This window comes from Callorhinus ursinus, unplaced genomic scaffold, assembly GCF_003265705.2.
Source record: "Callorhinus ursinus isolate GAN/ISIS: 27379988/994484 unplaced genomic scaffold, GSC_fseal_2.0 scaffold16, whole genome shotgun sequence".
Lineage (NCBI taxonomy): Eukaryota > Metazoa > Chordata > Mammalia > Carnivora > Otariidae > Callorhinus > Callorhinus ursinus.
Genome location: NW_027397078.1, coordinates 16,231,560 through 16,251,377, shown reverse-complemented (window position 1 = coordinate 16,251,377; position 19,818 = coordinate 16,231,560). Strand labels below are relative to the sequence as shown.

Below are 19,818 nucleotides of genomic sequence, written 5' to 3'. Positions count from 1 at the left end.
AGTAAGGAAAATAAAAGAAGTACAGCGAGTGGCTCACCTAATGAATGATGTACAGAAGTAACTAACAAATGTGTACAGAACATAGGATGAAAATTCACAAACTTCTCTTGGCCATGCTAAGTCTGGCAGCTTCTATCATACAGGTTGAATTCTACTCATTTTTCAATATCTACAAGTCACAATCTTGTGACATAACTTGTCTCAATCTACTGTTGAAAGGATCAAGAAAATAATAGCACGTTTTCTCTGAAATATTCTCTAGCTTACTGATATATACAACAGGAGGAATACAAAACCTAGTAATGAAGTATTAGCATCCATTTCTTAAGATGACTGAAATAGCCTTTGGTTGTTTAGATATTACATACTCTAATGATAAGCCCTAGAAGTAAAAACGATTGTCTTAAACAGCAGAGTAAATTCTTACAAAAAACAATTATGCTGTGAAAGTAAATTTAGGAGCCTTTCAGATATTTTCCAGGTGAGGACAGCTTCCTTAAAATAGTACATAAATGAGTATCACTAACTCGTTAACTTAAACATTACAAAGATGAACCAATGCATTAAGGTAAGCTAATACCCTTTTTGCTTTGGGAAGGCGAGTTCTGAAGGTTAAATATGTTTCATGGGTATAAAGTATTTAAAATTCAAATCACATTTCAATATATTTTAGAAACTCTTTTAAATATGTACTAATACATATAACAGTGATACATTGGAATGCGTTAGAAAATAGAGCAATTGCAAATCATGCTATTATTGAGTGTCCATATTTTTCAAAATAATTTTCAAGCATATTCTCCCATTGTTCCAGGGGTCAACACTTACCTGACATATTACATATTTTCTCACAAATATTTCAAAAATGTTTTTTTCACTTAAGATTACTTATAGCAATTATCTGTATATGTAAATACATATATTTATTTTACATACATTTTTGTATTTGAAAGTATATTATATATATTGAAAAATGTGTCAATTGACATTTTATAAAATTGGGGGTAATTACCTTGCAACTTGACACTAACCCAAAAAAGTTGGATTTATATATTTTTATATATTTTTGCAAGCTACCTATTAGGTAAGATTTTGTGTTCATTAAATGTTACATAAATATAAAGGGTTATCATGCAAAAGTTCCATATTCCCTGGTTCTTCATTAAACTGAATATAGATAGACATATAAAATTACAAAATTAAGATATATAAGCTTTGCAATCATTTGTTTTCATGGCTTGAGCATGTCATTGTAGCCTAATGGGTTTCGTCACAGTAAGTATCGGCAATTAGCAAGAGCGAGTTAAATATACACACATACACACATGTGCACAACCAATAAAGAGATACAAACACCCTAGGTCATGCAGGAGATATACAAGGCCCCATTTTGGATATTTGATCCATATTACACACAAGCAATATTATATTTGGCAAAATAAGTCAGTAATGCTTTCCTTAGATGGATGTCTTTTGTGCTTTTTTGTTGTTGTTGGCCTGCAGCATGCTATTTGTTACTTTGCTGTAGGTTACCCCTGAAAGTACATATGTAAACCAGTACAGAATGCAGTTCTAGAATAGCTGTGGCATGAAAGGAAAAATGACAGAGAGAGAGAGAGAGAGACAGGGAGACTGGTGGGGGGTAGCGGGGAGAGATTGATCTCCCATGAGATTCAGTGGTAAAATTTCCTTATATACATTTTGGCCTTCATTTTCTTTTTGAAAACCTTGCTGTGGGGGTCGCTTGCCCCCTTCAGAGTACTGCGCAACCTTCGCAAGAGATCATTTATCACTAGTTTCCACCTTGGAGCAGATCTTCCTACCTTTCCAGTCTTAATTCTGTGAGAAATGGCTGCAAATCGGTGGTTGAGCTCTGAGATTTTGGGCTCTACTACTTTCCTGCAGTGGTCGCCGCGGTTTGCCATCAGGTTTGCTGCTTGGTCACGCGTGGAATCCACCTTTGGGCGCATGTCATTCATTTCAGCCTTTAAACGCTATATTCCGTGAGCAAGAGACAGGGCTTGACGTTAGTAATTAAATGGAAGTTGAGAGAGAGCCAGAGAGTGAAAAAGAGAAAGAGAAAGAAAGAACGAGTACATGCAAAGGAATACAGAGGGAGGAAAAAAAGCCAACATCCATAAAATAGAGGAGACTCAGGAAAATAGATCACCGTCCTTGTTTAAGCTGAGTCTAGGCTTATTTTCAGTCTGAGGAAGGATGAGGGATATTTTCCTGACTTCTCTATGTTGCCCGCAACAATCATAATATTGAATATTTAGTCTTATTTTATCTTAACTCTACTCAATTTCATAGCTGTGGAGCAACCTTAATATATGCTCAGGAGGAAAGGTAGCTGAAGAACAATTTTCTATTCCTCCTGGGTACTTTTGAGTTCCTTTTTATTATATTGAGTGTCATGGGGAAAAAAATGGATTTTCCAACAGATAAGGATTCTGTGTCACAGACAGAGGGAGTGAGGAAGGTTCTGCCTGACCCAAGGGGTCAGAGAGGGTATAAGTGAAACCACTCAGGTCCTATTAATTCAAGGGCCTTGAAGGAAATTCACCATAAGATGGCATTCCTTAACTACACATCAAAGGACAAGAGAGAGTAAGATAAGGTACACACAACAGAGTGAATATGTTTTGGGTAGCCTGAAATACATCAACAGTTTTTCATTAAAAATAAACTATAATCTTGGGAAAAGAATAATTTTCATAAAAAAGAAACAAATGAATTGTTCAGACAGAAACTACAATTTTTGAGTGTTAAATAGCAACCCACTAGTTAATTACCATTATTTTGGCAAAACAAAATAAGGAATCATTAATTTAAATGGAATTTGTTAAAATTCAACTCTTCCTATTTACTTTTGAAAGATGTTATCAAATGGAGATAACATAGTATCAATAAGATAAATTCACACATTATACCTCTCATATCCTTTTATAGGCACCACTTTTTTTTTTTTAATGAAGATTAAGTTGCCTTTCAGAAAGATGACTCAGGACATCCTAATAATTGGTTTCAATACACAAACAGAGAACACAAAGCCATGTTTATTTTACATATAGTTAAAAATAAAAACATCCAGATTTATATAAGCTCAGTACTGTTACTAATTACGAAGATTTGGATATTGCATAGGTAAAATGTCCAGATGACTGGATTTCAGGTGTTTACTCAGATAGGCTCTGAATGATACCGGGAAACTGATCCTTATGTTAGCTATAAGAACACAGTACTAACAAGTCAAATGGGCAGGAATTTGCAAAATGACACCAAAATAAATCCTGGAATCCCTTTGTCATCAGAGTTTGTTTTGGGTAATTAGGTGAGAGGTGGATATGAACAGATATCCAGATTACAAAACTCTTCAAAGTCATTAACCCCCACGTGAATTAAGAAAGTAGGGAGAGAAGGAGAATAGGAGGGGGGAAAGAAGGAAGAGAGGAAGAACTTTTTTCATTCTTATTAAGAACTCCTTGATGATCAACATAATTGGTGTGCAGTTAGAAAATTACTTTTCATAATATTTTATTTGCTACCTTAAGTATGTCTTCTTTTTGCTGAGGTTTCTTTTTCTCAGATTCATCCAAAAGTGCTTCAGCCTGAATGATCCAGTTTGTGATGTAATCCACATTCTGGTCAAAGTTTTCCATGTGTTTCCGGTATTCCTTAATATTACAGAGATATACCATGATATAACATTGGTTAGATAATATTCTTCAAAGATTTGTCCTACTTTCTATAATGTTAAAAGGCAAAAAATATTAGTATCAGTCAAATCATACTTAGGTGTGATCTCCATATAAAATACAGCAGAGACATGGCAAAATATTAAAATATAGTTAAAGGTGTTAAGAGCCACCATTTATGTGAAGTTGAGGAACGTGCAGACATAAATGTCATTATTCAAAGCATACATAATTTCCTTCTCATAATGGAGAGGGGTTGAAAATCCTCTAGCCTCTTCTCTTACCAACAAAAGGTTTAACCACTCTTCCGCTCGGGAAGTGACAGCTATCCAGTTACTATTCAGAAGACTCAGTTTATCTTCCACCAAGGTTTCCTTCTTGCCCAAAACCGTTTTCAAGGCCTCTCCTAGCTCTGTGACACTCTTCAGGTGAACCTTCTGTTTCTCAATCTCTTTCTGAGTAGCCTGTGAAAAGGACAGTATTTGAGCTTGGAGTAATAAACTGTAGTCTTTAGATTTAATGCTTTTGAAATGGCTGTGAGTATGGTTACTCTGGTAAGATTTTTCAATGATTTAAAACTTCCATATGTCTTTATGAATGATGAAAATCATACCATATACATTGTAGTTTCCTTACTGGGTATATATAAGCATATATGTATACAGAAACATGATGAATTTCTATTTATGATTGTTTACATTTAACAGATAAACATACATATTGTTCATCTAAACATATTTATATTAATTTGTAAATGTACTGGGTGAAGACAGACCTTAGAAACCTCATCCACAAATAAGCAACTGCTTTTAGAAAATTCAGCAATTAGTGTGCTCTTGTATTTCTACAGTAGAAATTTTCAGCATTTTGGTGCCACAAACCTATTTGGAATCTGGTGAAACGTAAGGACTCTTTCTCATAATAATATTTTTTAAAGATTTTATTTCTTTATTTGACAGAGAGAGAATGTGCACAAGCAGGGGGAGCAGGAGAGGCAGAGGGAGAAGCAGGCTCCCCGCTGAACAAGGAGCCTGATGCGGGTCTCGATCCCAGGACCCCAAGATCATGACCTGAGCTGAAGGCAGATGCTTAACCAACTGAGCCACCCAGGCGCCCCTCTCATAATAATATTTTTTAAAAATAAATGTAAGTCCACTGGATTTTAAAGAAAAGGAGTTCTACCGGAAAATAATATACAAAATATCTTTTTAAAACCTGTAAGATAGTAATAACTGTCTTCTTGCCTAACAGGTGTAACTACAATAATCTAGCAGCAGATCTTTAGGATAATTCGAAAGCAGTGATGACCATAACTGGTGTCTTGGAATTTATACAATGACTAGAACATGATGTAAAATTATCTGCCATTTTTACTGATGGCAAAGTTGCAGGAAATGCAGCTATTACTGGGGTTTGCTGCTCACATTCGTCATTGAAAAAAAATACTTAATTTCAATTAGAGGTCTGTGAAAATAAAGAGGTAACAGGAAAACCCCTAAGAAAGCACCACCACTTTCTAAGACTTGATTTACAAAACTTGAAAACAAGCACATTTCATATTAGAAATTATGTAGAAAGTTGATAGAAAAACTGATCCTGGTACAAATGTCTGCAGTCAGCTCTAGCCCCAGCCCTTTTCTGGTGATGTATCATGGCTGACCAGGTGACCACCTTGCACTTCCCTGCCTCTGCCCTGATCCCTTTCTTGTCCTCACTCAGTTGTGGGACATTTCACTAGGGAGTAAGCCAGACCAGATCCTCACGAGAAGTTTAACTGAAAGATACAAGGACTGTGATAACACACCAGCTAAGTCATTTAGAAATGGAAGAGATGTTTTCACCACAGCAAACCAAAGCCATAGTAAGACAAAATCACTGGAAACAGCAACGGGAAGAAAGAGGAGGAAACCCATCTGCAAAGAGGCAAATGAAACATGCCCAGAGAATAACAGAGGTGGTCCAAGTAATCGAGACTGAGAGCGAGGGTCTCTATGAGGCCAGCTTGTATCTCATCTTTAAATTCTAGATGCTCTATGGTTGTCTTTCCTTCACATGCTCAGGCCTGTTGTACTCAAAATCACTACATATATACATTTTGTTTTTGCCTTTCATATCACAAAAATAGGGGGAATAAATTTGGTAAAAAGACCGTATAAAGTAATTTGTGCACAAAAATACTGTTTCTCCTATCCCAAAATAATCTTTTGTATTTGTGTTTTTCTTTTCCAATAGAAAAAATACCTGAAATTCAAGTAATTATTGCCAAATGCATTTATTGGCTACCGTGTAAAGGGTCAGCTGTAATGCAGGTGTCATCTGTAATACATGGGTGAACTTAGCTGTTCATAGAAGGAATTCCTTCATGTAGCAATCATAAATGTTACTGAGCTCCTACTAAAGACATCACTGTTGTAGCAATGACATAGGTGATTCTAGTTAATGTCTTTAAGAAAATTAATGAGAAATGCCTCCTTTGCATGAAAACAGCCCCTCTGGAGTTTGACTTGTGTGTGGTCCTGGGCTAGATTTTATCCCTTTCATTCCTTTCATCTGCATCCTTGTGTACAACACAACTTTTACAACCGTATATGGTGGCCATTGTTCTATTCACAATAAAATGACAGAGAAAGTCTCTGTCCTTATAAAACTTATACTCAAGATGTATTTGTCAAAGATATGGAAAGATAGGCAAATGAACATGCCCTCCTTCCTACATTCATTCCAGACTAGTGGCTTGTCACCAGAGATTATTTATTTGCGAAGATAACACCTCACAAAGTTGACTCTTACTTTGTGTTTGGATTGGTAAAAACTGTCTTAAAGATGACACTATGTTTTGGCTTTGATATAAAAAGTTGTATAAATAGACATTTGTCTTTTCTATGCCAGGAAATGCAATTGAAGACCATGGAAATTTCCAAATCTCAGAAGGGTTAGAAGTTTTGAATTTAGGAAATATTGTTGCAGAAAGTTCATGGATCACAACCAACTATTATGGACTAAACATCTGCCAATTCTATAGCTAATTTTCAAGAGAAAATGTTTAATGTCTAGGGATACTTCATTCAGTTAATGAAAAGAATAAAATAGGAAATGTAGATAATTTCTAGTGTCACTTCAGTTTCCCCAATATTATAGGATACAACTCAAAGGCATGAAAGTTATTGTCATGATGAACATGAACTTGAAAAAAAGCAGTGACTATCGTGGTGATAATAGCACCAAAAGTGATTCACTCTTTCCACTCTTAGTGTAAAAAAAACCTAGAGTTAAATCTTCACATTTGGCATTCAAGAACAAACTGGTATTAAATAATTTGTATAAATTCTATTTTTCATAAGGAAAAATATTGTGCTCATTGAACAGATTTTTATTTTTCCTACAAAAAGTATTTTTCCCTTAGTTTCAGGTGTATAACATTTACTTTAAAATATTATCATCTTAGACTTCAAAAAATACACTGATCTGACTTTCTGAAGATCTCATTAAAGTATCAATTAGTGAATTTGCTTTTGGTGCTTAATATCCACTCTGTACTGTGTCATTCACTGCCAGAGATTAGAAAGGAGGTAGTCTTTGCATACCCTGCTTTAATTTTACCCACAGTGTAGCTGCAGAGAAAGGCTAAAGCACAATCAAGTAATTTGGCATCATACTAGAAAGAATGTAATTGTTTGACAAAAATGAGTCATGGCTGGGATGAGCATGAATGGCTTTAAGGGAGGGGGGATACTTGGAACTGAAGTTCACCATTAAGGATCGGATGGTTTGGATTGACTACAGACCATGTGCCAAACAATCCAGAAAATATGAAGGTCAGAATCAAAAGCCACCAAAAGAAAAATATGGAGTACTTACTGGAAAATAAAAAGGTAAATTTTATGACGTCAAGGAACTATTCCTTGGCTCTAATGGTTTCCTGTACAATAAGAATGTCTATGCTTGCTGATATATTGAGAACTGAACTACTGGACTGAAATCCAGCTACTGTTTTGGCCATTCTTTCCAAACCCTCACTCATGCCTCTCGAAGGGATGTAGTTTCTTAAGTGGTTGGTGAGATGGGGAGAAAGAGCTGATCAAACATGATACTTCCTTCTCTTAAAAAGCATCCAATCCAATCCAATCCTCAGCACACATGCCTTCTTTGGCTGCTGTGTTAGGTGAGGGATGGAGAAGGTCCTGAAGGGGCTACCCTAATGAATGGACAAGTTCAAATTCAGTGACTAAATTGATGAAGTCGTAACTCAACTTTTAGGGATTTTTTTTTTCAATCTTGTGGTAATGTGACAGCTTCTAGGGTTGATTTTAAGGCTGAATAAAAAACAAAATTATCACATTCAGTTTTATTTTGACCTATGAGATGGCCATAAGTCCAATTTCGGGAGTTTCACCAGCAGCTTAATGTGAACTACATGCCTGGCACCAGGGGTTTTTAATGACATAGAAAAAATATCAGCTAAGAGTACTACTCAGTTTGAATATTAACTGCCATAAAATCTAACATACTTTTACTGTCCATATGTTTAATTTGTAACATTTGATACCAGTTCCAGCATAGAGTAAAAATATTAAACACTAATTTCCATGATTTCAAAGACATAAATTTGTTGTCGACTTCTTCCTAGCCATAAAAATTTTCAAATCCTACTCCAATTTCCTTATTAAAAAAGGGGTGGCATAGGTTAACTTCTCCTAATAAAGATACCCATGTGTTCAAGTGAAGGATGGAAAATACATTCTGATTCATTCTTCATATCTGAAAGTTAAATCACTCGAGTCTAATTTAAAATGGCATTAGGTTCAGGATTCACTCATCAGCTTATCAATTCATTTCACTGATGGGTTAGCAGGATGGGAAAACTCATTCTGTTGGTTTCTAATGATCACACCATCATGAGATGGAAACATTTTTGTTAATTTTATTTAAAGGTGAAATAGTAAAAAGTGTAAGTTTAATTATCTGATCCCACAGGAACACATCCACAACTATTTTCTGACAGGCGCAGAGAAACACAGCCCACTTGGACTTGACCTCTCACATTTTCAGAGGTCCAATGGCTTCCAAAAGTTTTCCTGGAATTTCCCAGTGACTTAGATTCTTAAAATAACTCCTCTGACTTACTGTCATTCCCACTCCCCTCCCCCAACCTTGTTTATCTCTGAATGTCTCCTGTCCCATAGGTTCTATCGTCATTCAGTCCCATATTTAGTTAAAAAAAAATGTGCCACAATACCATTTCCATATATCTTCCTCCCTTTACTAAAATGCTACTGAATTCTTGTTTATTTTAGCTTTTTCTTAATCTCTTATGCAACTTCCCTCTAATATGGATGAAGGGTTAACTAACACACCCAAAAGGATGTTTTAAAATGTTCCCCTTCCCAAGTGGATTCGGCATTTTGTTAGTCCACATAATTATACCATTTCTGGTCATCAGGAATGGGAGAGAGTTCTTTCACCTCTAGGTACAAAATATAGTTATGGGAAAATAATTTAAAAATTACATTATTTCTATTCTAAAATGCATTTCTCCCATATTAAGATTTCTGAAATTGACATGACACTTAGAATTTGTATTTGTGTTTAAGGTGGTGGTGTTTCTTTTGATCTACAACAGCTGTAATTAAATCAACAGTGTATCATACAATCTAATGTCTTAAGTGTGATAAAATATGATATTGTTTTTGCAGGTCCCTACATTTCTCTGTCATGGCTAGAGGTTTAGGACACATTTTATTATTAGGCTAATGTGACGGAATAATATAATGATAAATCAAAAAAGAACATAAAACATTAAATAGATTTTATGGCAATGTGTATTGACGTTTTATTAATAATGTATTGTCTATTAAAGAAGAATTTCATGAAAGCAGAATGTGCAGAACAGAAATTATAGCTATAACTATAATGACAGTGAATAGTGACTCCAATGGCATTTAACAGATGTTCTATTTTCTAAGTAACAGCTGCTTGATGCATTCATTGTACCAAGTTAATGGCCTGCTAGTGTTATTTCACTTCACAGATAAATTACTATGCTCGCTTTAAAAAAAAGATACGTAATTTTTCATGGGGATGATAGTGTAACAGACTTTAGAAATAAGTAATAGTTCTCATGCTTTTATAGCTGAGAGGAGTGATGAGTTGAAGCAATTATCCAGATAATCTAGGACCAGAGGCCAGATCTCTTTAAACTGTGAAAGGTAATTGTTTAAAAAAAATACAGGCCATGGTTGACTAAACTGAATGTAGACCTCATAAGAGTACTTGTATTGCATTATCTAGTGGTTCTCAAACTTTGCTGAATTATTAGAGACACTGGCCACACTCAGGCCAATTAAATCATAATTTCTGGGGTAGGCTCCAGGCATTGATAGGCTTTTAAATTTTCCCAGGTGATTTCAATGTGCAGCCAATGCTGAGAACCAATTGGCAAACAAAATGATGCATTGTCACAGGATTTTATTGGGTGATTGTCACTAAATTTTAGGACTGAAGTGAAAGCAGAAAGATAATTGAGGAAACTTATCACTGTTCTTCCTCATGTTGAATATTATAAAAACCTGTCCCTGAAATCAAAATGAAAATCACAATGACTTGTTACATAAGTGGCTTTTGAGACATCAATTATTTTGCATTATTTAATACCCTGAATTGAATTCAACGTTTGTGTGTATGTGTGATTCTCTCAGGCATCTCTTGGTATCCCGACGCTGCTGTTAATAAAATCTAATGGTCAATTTATGAAAAATAAGAGATATGAACTCTCCAAAAGCTGATGGATTTAAAGTATAAAAGAACTGAAATAATTTTTCCAGGGAATTATATTTGATCATTTTAATTTTTATATAACACTGTGAATATTAAAAGGGCTTTAATATAGCTGAATTATTTAAGTGGCTTTGAATTTTTGACTACTGAAACTAAATCGGAAATACATGAAATCTGCTAGTGGTTAAATCAGAAAATCATATGGATTAAACTTTGCTGAAGCTTACATTTTCCAAACATAATGATCATCGGAGATACAAACTTCTATTTAATCATATAACTATCTACTTTCCTACAGTTACTTTTGTGCTCAATTCCTATGCTAAATAATTGAAGCCATAATGGGATATTGAGAATCAATGGACTTATATCCAACTAATCAAAGTGACTTTAAGACAAATGCACACAGGATTGTCATTTTATTATTTTCATACAGACTTATTTAATCTGCACTTTAAATTTAGCCATTGTGTATATTTTTTTTATTGTGAATGACAAATAACTTTTTTGTCACTTTAGAATTAGATTACCTTAAAATTATAAGAAAATATGAATTCTAACAATAATTATAGTGGGAAACAGCCAATGAAATCAAAGATAGTATTGGATTTTAATTGTGGGTTTGCTGTGTGCCAGGACTTCTATTTTTGCATCTATAAAATGGGAGTATTTAATCAGATGATTGTTCATGTTTCCATTTGTTCTAAAACTTACCATAGTTTTCGAAGCACACCAGCGTTTTTCTCTTCTCTCAAAAAAATGTTTTGTCATTATGTTTTAATTGTCATCTCTTAAATTGCAATTTACTTTATTGAATGGATATTTACTGAGCATGCACTATGAGTCATTATTATTTTATGTGCAGGGGAAACACCAGTGAACAAAACACATTTTTCCTTGTTCTCTTGGCAAGTGAAATTGTTAATGCCCATGCACTAGTCCAAGAAGATAGAAGCTGTCATGACAGCTCAGGGATCCTGTGCAGTGCTGGTCCTCAAACTCCCCAGGTGCTACTAATCTCTTCTAGTTTGCCTTACCATTTCCTTCCACTGTGTCTGTTTCTACTCTATAGACATCAGTGTTTCTGATCTCAACCCGGCAAACTCCCTTAACAGAGATTTGTAAGATATGAAGAGGGACAATGTCTAATCTTGAAACTGTCACAAACATGACAGTTACAGTTTCCTCAAGCCATCTCTGTCATCCAGACCATGCAGGTAGGAGTGATTCACACTTTCAAAATCTTTTTTTTTTTTTTTTTTTTTGAGAGAGGGAGAGAGATTGAGCAGGGGGCAGGAAGAGGCAGAGGGAGAGAGAGAATCTTAAACAGGCTCCACATTCAGCACAGAGCCCAACATGGGACTCAATCTCACAACCCTGAGATCATGACCTGAGCCAAAATCAAGAGGCAGATGCTTAATCAACTGAGCCACCCAGGTGCCCCTCAAAATCTTAATATTAATTTTTCCCTCTTTATCACCACTTTAATGGAGGTAGACTGAACTTCAAAATACAGGGAAAGGGCTACTGAGCTTTAGGAATTTCAAATTAGCATTAACTATATATATATAACTTTCCAACTCCCATTATTAAACTTTTATCTCATTTCTGTTATTATTCTAAAATGTCTGCTTCCTGTTATTTGACTTTAATTTTTTTTTTTTTACCTTTTAAAACTTTAGACTACCTTTTAAATGTGTTCATTTTTTCCTCTGTAACTGAAGTCTGGAAGCATAAGCATATGGTGGGAGCTGACAGGACAGTTTTTCCTGCTTCCCAGCTGTGTCTCCAGGTAATCAGCCTTGCTACCATCCTACCCTAGCTACTTCTGGAAGTTCTCTCATTCTTTCTCTTCTTGAGACCACCAAAAATCTGATTTGAGATACCTAAGAGATTCTCAGGTTTATAGTCTTCCCCAAGTAGATGGTACTTCTAAACATTTTGAAATGTTTCATATAGCACTCAGTATATTTTGGGAGAGCTATGTGTTCTAAAACCTATGAACATGTGACTATAGAATTTGGAGCAGGTGTAAAACCTAAATGAGAGATTTTTGTTTTGGAAAGTTCATTTCTACAACATTGTTGGCCTATCAAAAGGACCCTGGAGTGCCAAACTCCTGATACTCATTCATGAAGAAGACATGGAAAGTCCAGGGTCAGGCTCATGGCATTGGTTTTGCATGGAAGCATGCTGAGAGAAAAATGGCAACATAAACCTTTTTATTATGTTTATTTTAAGAATATTAATCAAGGTGCTATCTCATTTATGATCCTGTCTAATTTTTCTTCTGTATCTAAATTTTAGAAAAACACTCTCATTAGCACATTAAAACTATTTTAATGATAGTTTTAAAAATTTCAACACTTTTAATCTCAGAAGTATGTTTACTTCCATTTCAGTTATACAAGATGAATAAATAAACTCTAGAGATCTGTTGTACAATGTTTTGCCTATAGCTAACAATACAGTATTGTATACCTAAAAAATGTTAACTGGCTAGGTCTCAAGTTAAGTGTTCTTAGCATGGTAAAAAAAAAAAAAAAAGTATGTTTACTTTTTTTTTTGCTCAATAGGAAGCTTGGTGCCAATTTTTTTTTTTTTAGATTTTTATTTATTTAAATATTTGAGAGACAGAGAGGGAGGGGGAGGGAGAGAGAGAGAGAGAGAGCAAGTGCACACTGGGGGAGGAGCAGAGTGGAAAGGAGAGGAGGGGTAAAGAATCTCAGGCCGACTCTGTACTCAGCGTGGAGCCCAATGCAGAGCTTGATTTCATGACCCTGAGATGATGACCATGAGATCATGGCCTGAGCTGAAAGCAAGAGCCAGACGCTTATCCTACTAATCCACCCAGGCACCCCAGCTTGGTGCCAGATTTTGAGGCTTTAGTCTCCTCTGCCTATTCCACTATCCACGGGATATTGTGGGTATATTTCTGTGCAAAGTTTCCCACTATAATTTTCCCTTTCTCTGGTTTTCTATTTGTGCTTGACCAGATGAATCATATGTATCTCTATAAGCTACTCTAAATAATTTTTTTCTGGAACTAGATACACAATAAATAAGCATAATTAAAATAAAGTAGAAGTAAAGCTCAAAGGATTTAATTGTAGTCAATATATTTGAAAGTATGCTGTTTGAATAAACTAATGGTTAAGTAAATACTTCATTAGTAACTAAACTTGATGTATAAGATTATTCTTATTTAGACATTCAAATATTTTATATATAAATAAATATAATTTTTAGATCAACATAACTGAAATTCAATAGAAATAAATGAAACACTTTTAAAGTAAATTGACTCTACATATTCAAATTTTCTCCAAGTCAAAAATACTTGGAATGATTGGCAAGTACATTCAATGCACTGCATGTAAATGAATACTCAATTTATTTTGAAAAAAAAATCTGACATTTATTCTTTAAAATAGCAGACAAGACTAACAGTTGGAGTCAAGTTCTCCATCTACCAAGACAGCATGTGAAATGAGAATGTACTAAGGAATCATGGGGTTTCATGTATGAGTTTGATTTTTTCCTCTTAAAAAATTATCATAAATGTGACTGCTTTAGATCTGTAGGTCACATGTTTTTATTATATGATTGTAAGTTTTGAAAAAGCTTTCAGCACCTTTCAAGTGATTTTATTAAACAAAGCATGTAATTTGGATGCAAATGTGTATACTTTTACTTGACCATTAAGGGGTCTTAGAGTATATTATTAGTAGCTTAGTGTTTTAAAGATCCAGAAAAAGTGGTAAATTAATATATAAAAGAAATGCCACTTTTCCATGCTTTTTTCCTATTGGATCTCAAACTAGTATTGCTCTTTGGTTTATGGAAAATACTTTACAGATGGACTCAATAAGCTGACACATCTCCAGACCACTCAAGCCTTCTAATATGACAAGAATAATCTAGAAATGTTTGCCAAGCTAATTATATGATAGTATGATATTCTAATGGTTCTATGGTGAAGTTAATGCAAAAATATCTCCTTAGGTGGCTTACTCAATGACCTTATGGGGACTGTGGAATTCAGAGTTCTTGTGTGGCATACTTTCATAGTTTCACCTCAGTCAGTTGTAAATTGTAGTCAGAATTTTTAAAATCCCCTTTACTTTTAGCTCTATTCCTTTGTGCACAATTACGGTAGCATTCCAAATTATATTTATAAAGCTACCCCACTGTTATGAGCCGAAATGAGTCCCCTCAACGTTCACATGATGAAGTCCTAACCCCAGGACTTTAGAATGTGACCAAATTTGGAGATAGGAAATTTAAAGAGGCAATTAAGTCAAATAAGGTCATCACGGTGGGTCCTAATCCAATATGGCTAGTGTCCTTATAAGAAGAGAAATTTGGACACAGTCATGTACAAAGGGAAGATCATATAACACAGGAGAAGACAGTTATTCACAAGCCAAGAAGAGAGGCCTCAGAACAAACCAACCCTGTCAAAACCTTGACCTCAGACTCACAGCCTCTAGAGCAGGGAAAAAATAAATTTCTGCATTTGAAGCTACCCATCTGTGGAACGCTGTTACAGCAGACCCAGCAAACTAATATACCCATTAAACTGGATATGAACAATCAGAGATATTTTTAAGGGGAGGGTGACTGAGAAGAAAGCCTAGATGATTTTCACGCATCCTCTGCACGTACTACTACTTGCCCCCTGCACCTTTTACTATATTTCATCCTCAAATCATAAGGATTGTCTGGTCCTTCTTGTTTGTTTATGAGTACTTAATGGTAGAAACTGGCATCAGTAGGACATGGGTTTTTATAAAGAGAAAAAGATGATGGAGGTCTTTCTCTACCTTTATTTTTTTTTAAAGATTTTATCGATTGAGAGAGAGAGAGAGCACCAACAAAAGCGGGGGGAGGGAAAGAGGCAAAGGGAGAGAGAGAATCTTAAGCAGGCTCCAACCCCAGGACCCCGAGATCATGATTTGTGCCCAAACCAAGAGTCAGAGGCTCAACAGAGAGAGCCACTCAGAGGCCCTAGTACTTCTCAACCTTTATCTTATGATGCAAAACGCAGGGGTGATACTGCTGTGGCCAAAACTGTTACATGTCCCCCAGAATGTATTCTCTCTCAAACAAAATCTACTCATCATTTTAGCAGAACACATCGTCCACCCAATTAGGACCCATCTTTTGCCATCTTCCCTGGAAGCTAAACATCATCATGTGACTAACTTCTGGCAAGTGAAAGATGGGTAAAATAATGCATGGAGCTTTTATAACATCTTTAAGAGAGAGCTGGTGTCTTCCACTTCCAGTTTTCCCTTCCTTTTGTGGGCTGGGAGGGAGGTGTGGTGGTGAGCAAGTTTTACCATAAAAATACTAATACCCAGAGGACTGCAGAGCAATGAAATGAAAGGGAACTACCTCTTAGGAGAATTTCCTAAAGCAAAACTACTTCCCCTATCCAAAACTATCTACCTTAAATGAGATAGAAATAAACCGCTACCTTCTTGGAGCCATGGTATTTTTTTGCTTATTTCTTACAGCAGCCTAGCCTGCATCTAAGTATATGATTGCCATTGGTTCAAACCAAATTATCACACACAAAAATATAATACTTGTTTGGGTAATAAGGAAAAAAATAAGGCCACTTTAAATTTTAGCCTGTACCCTCTATACTTGCTACTAAAATAATCTCACAACACATACGATCTTGAGCTAATACATACAATTCAATATCTTATCTCTACCAACAAATCTATTCTGAGAGGAAAGAAAAAGAAATCATTCACTACTATTTACTTGAAAAATATTTATGTAACAACATTTTACATCTACTTGTCCTCTGAATTTACATAGAGAAAATCATTTTTCAGTTTTGGTGGAACTGTATGATTGTAAAGTTTTTACATAATGCAATTAAAATTTCCCAACTTTGGATAATCTAAATAGAATTGTTGAATTAGAAATACAGCACAGATCTTTTTAACATCTCACTGATACAGGCAAGGGTTTGCTAATTTAAAAAAACAATGGGGTAGAGTGCAGCTGTGATTTATTATTATTTTTTTAATGCCTAATGGCTCAGCAAAGGTTAAGATGAAACACATTATCAATATTGGCTGTTTCCTTTATATCAATGCACTTTCAAGTAATCTAGTAATGAATCAACTGAGAAAAATATGACGCTATGAGTGTCCCAACCTTACATTTTAGGGGAACAAAAATATCTGACTGGCTGTCAAGAGACAGAGCAAGAATTGACCAGCTTGGATTAAAGGAAAGCCTGGGCTCTTTGGCAGTGGAAATGACAGTGGCTGCATAGACCCCTTGAGTACTTTTTTTTAATTACGACGTCAGCAATCTGCTACTCTTACGAGCCCTGTTCAGCCCAACTGTCTGCAGTCTCTACATCCCTGCCCTGGTCATAGTGGTGGTGTCCCTCTAAAGCAGTCTGTCTGAGGCAAGCTAGGGAATGCTGAATCTCATCTTTGGATTCACTTTCTGACTAATGATGAATGTCCTTTTAGGAACTTATTCATAACCTACCTAATTCTAAACAAGTTTTGGGGAGATTCTTTCTAAATAAAGCGACCCGCTGGTTTTGCCATGATTCAGAAATACAGAGTTAAGGGCTACTGATGAATTTCTGAGGAAAGGGAAAGTGAAGCAAGATAATGCTTGTATTTCCACCACTGTTGCACATTAATAGTTCCTTATAAACTCACATTACTGTGTGTTTCTTGGTGTGTTAAAAATAACCTTCAGTGATATGGGTTTTACCTTTCCCCAGGCAACTTCAGAATCCAAATTACTAGGCATTCCTTCAACTGCTGATCTCTTGGTCAGCTCCGTATCTGTAGCCGCCAGCCATTCCGTCAGGGCATTCATTTCCTTTCGCATCTTACGGGATAATTTCAAGCATTTCTCCAACTGTTGCTTTCTTTCTGTCACCTGAAAAGAATGATAATAAAATGTAAATTAGTTTACCCCTTCAATTCAGGTTTAGGTATAGCCACTTAATAGGAACTTTAATATTTCTGTCATTTTAAAACAACATTTTTCTTACATTTTAAAAATAGTATTTTAGAAAAACTGTATAGTCTCAGTATTAATGGTGAATAAACACAGTCTAGGAAAGATGAGCTCCTTTCTCCAAAAGGCTGTGTCCCGTACCGGATAGGGGGAAAAAAAAAAAGCTGTAATTATTTTCTTCAATACAAATAAAAAGAACTTATGGTCACATTTTTTAAATATACTGAATAATGTAAGTACAACTGAAGAAATGAGAGATTTCTTTTAGAAAATCTTCAGTCATCTGTCAAATGGATAGGCAAAGCTTACAATCCTCTACAGACAAATGAGGTTTGCTCTTGCTGGTAAGGAATCAAAATGGGGAAAGAATATGGTTTCTCTCAAGAGGCAAAATTATTTTCGTAACACTTAAAATGGTCAATTTTATTGTCATTGCATCTATAAAGTGTCTTACTTCTGCAGAGAAACAACACAAAGAATAAGTCACTTCCCCTTTAAACATATTTTACCATCCAATGGAGGTAAAAAAAAATAAATTCCAAAACAAAATTTTCACCTTTATTAATAGAGAAAATCATGATCTGATTTTGTGTTCCAGTTCTCAGTGATTAGAACTAAAACCCTCAAAATCAAATTCTTCCACATTCTCACATGGAGGATTAACAAATACGTACTTTTTCACCACCTCTCCAGATGTGCCTACAATTTATAAGTGTTCAGGGTCTAGGTTGGTTGGTTTAATAAAAAAGCCCAGAAACTCTTCTGATCGATTTATCAATCTGTCTATACACACACAATCACACACACACACACACACACAAATATATATGAATATATAAGAATCCAGCCATAAGCATGAAATATGCCGAAGTAAGCATGTCTTTAAAGAATTTAAAATGCTACAATCAAAATAAACACACTGAAACTTTGATATGAATTCCAAATACTAAACAAAATGTGTTAGTTTCTTTAACAGAGGTAGTTGCAGAGGCTACAAATTCAATTTTTTTTCTTTTTACAGATATCCCCCTTCAGGGAAGTAAAAGCATCTGCCCGTTTGACTGCAAGACTTTTATTGGTGTGTGGGAGAAAAAATATATACCTTACAGTGTGTTTCCATGCATAGTTATTTTTTGCTATGCACTACTGGTAGAAAAAGAGTTCCAGATTCAATATTTCAAAGAAATCCTATCTTCCCAGAGCTAATGCATTATTGATTTTTATTTATTCTATTTTGTTTATATCCAGCTAAATAGGTTTTAATAAAACAGGAGACACTGCCATCTTAAGGAAAATTGTGTTTTACACTTTTGTGTGTGTGTGTGTGTGTGTGTGTGTGTGGAAAAGAGATACATTTAAAAGAGTGCCACCTGCAGTACAATGCCTCAGTCACTGGTTCATGGGAAAATGTACATGAGGCGGATAGACTATTGCTACTTACGTACATTTCCAACAAAATCAAAGCACAGAGAAGCCACACTAGAAACTATTCAAGTTTTATTCATTGAACCATTAAGCTAAGCTGATGCTAATAAACAAATAAAAAGTGCTATGGGCTGAATTATATCCCCCGAAAATTAATACGTGGAAGTCCAAACCCCCAGCGTGACTGCACCTGGATATAGGATCTTTAGGAAGTAATTAAGGTTAAATGAGATCATAATGGTAAGACCCTAATCTGATTGAATTGTGGCCTTATTAGAAGAAGAAAGGTCCCTCTCCCTCTCCTCTCTCTACCACCCCTCCACCCCACTTCCTCACTCCTTCTTTCTCCCTCTCCCTCCCCCTCCACCAGGAGAGGTCACAATGAGAATGTGGCTTCTACAAGCCAGGAAGAGGGTCCTCACTAGGCTAACACCTTGATCTTGGACTTCCCAGCTTCCAGAGCTGTGAGAAATAAATGTGCGTTGTTTAAGCCAACTGGTCTATGGTTATTTTGTTATGGCAGCCTGAGCTAACAAAAAATAACATACGTTGAATTGAGGCAAGTACAACCATATAAATTTTGAAGATAATTAAACTAGAAGTGTTTGTCTGTTTTACATAATAATAAAGATATCTTTGTTTTGTTTGATTTTGTCAAATGAAACCAATGTTGTTGAAGGTGCTTCAAAGATTTAGATGCAGACAATATTTTCTTAGAGAAGTAATACCTGACTTACAACATTTTATATATATATATTCTTTTTTATTGTTTTTTTAATTTCGTTTTATGTTATGTTAGTCACCATATACATTAGTTATTTTTTATTTTTTTTTACATTTTTTAATTTTATGTTATATTAATCACCATACATTACATCATTAGTTCTTGATGTAGTGTTCCGTGATTCAC

At 35.2% G+C, this 19,818-nt stretch overlaps 1 protein-coding gene across 2 annotated transcripts in view; it reads right to left on the bottom strand.

Annotated features, from left to right (window-relative positions):
- The window catches only part of DMD (dystrophin), a 2,222,747-nt gene that overhangs the window by 1,225,700 nt on the left and 977,229 nt on the right, over positions 1 to 19,818 (bottom strand). For both annotated transcript variants that reach the window (XM_073901937.1, XM_025857655.2), the window contains exons 34-37: positions 17,232 to 17,402; positions 3,983 to 4,162; positions 3,549 to 3,677; positions 1,824 to 1,994 (exon numbers count right to left, since the gene is read on the bottom strand). In XM_073901937.1, the coding sequence (XP_073758038.1) occupies positions 1,824 to 1,994; positions 3,549 to 3,677; positions 3,983 to 4,162; positions 17,232 to 17,402 (651 nt within the window). The remainder of the gene's footprint in view (positions 1 to 1,823; positions 1,995 to 3,548; positions 3,678 to 3,982; positions 4,163 to 17,231; positions 17,403 to 19,818) is intronic.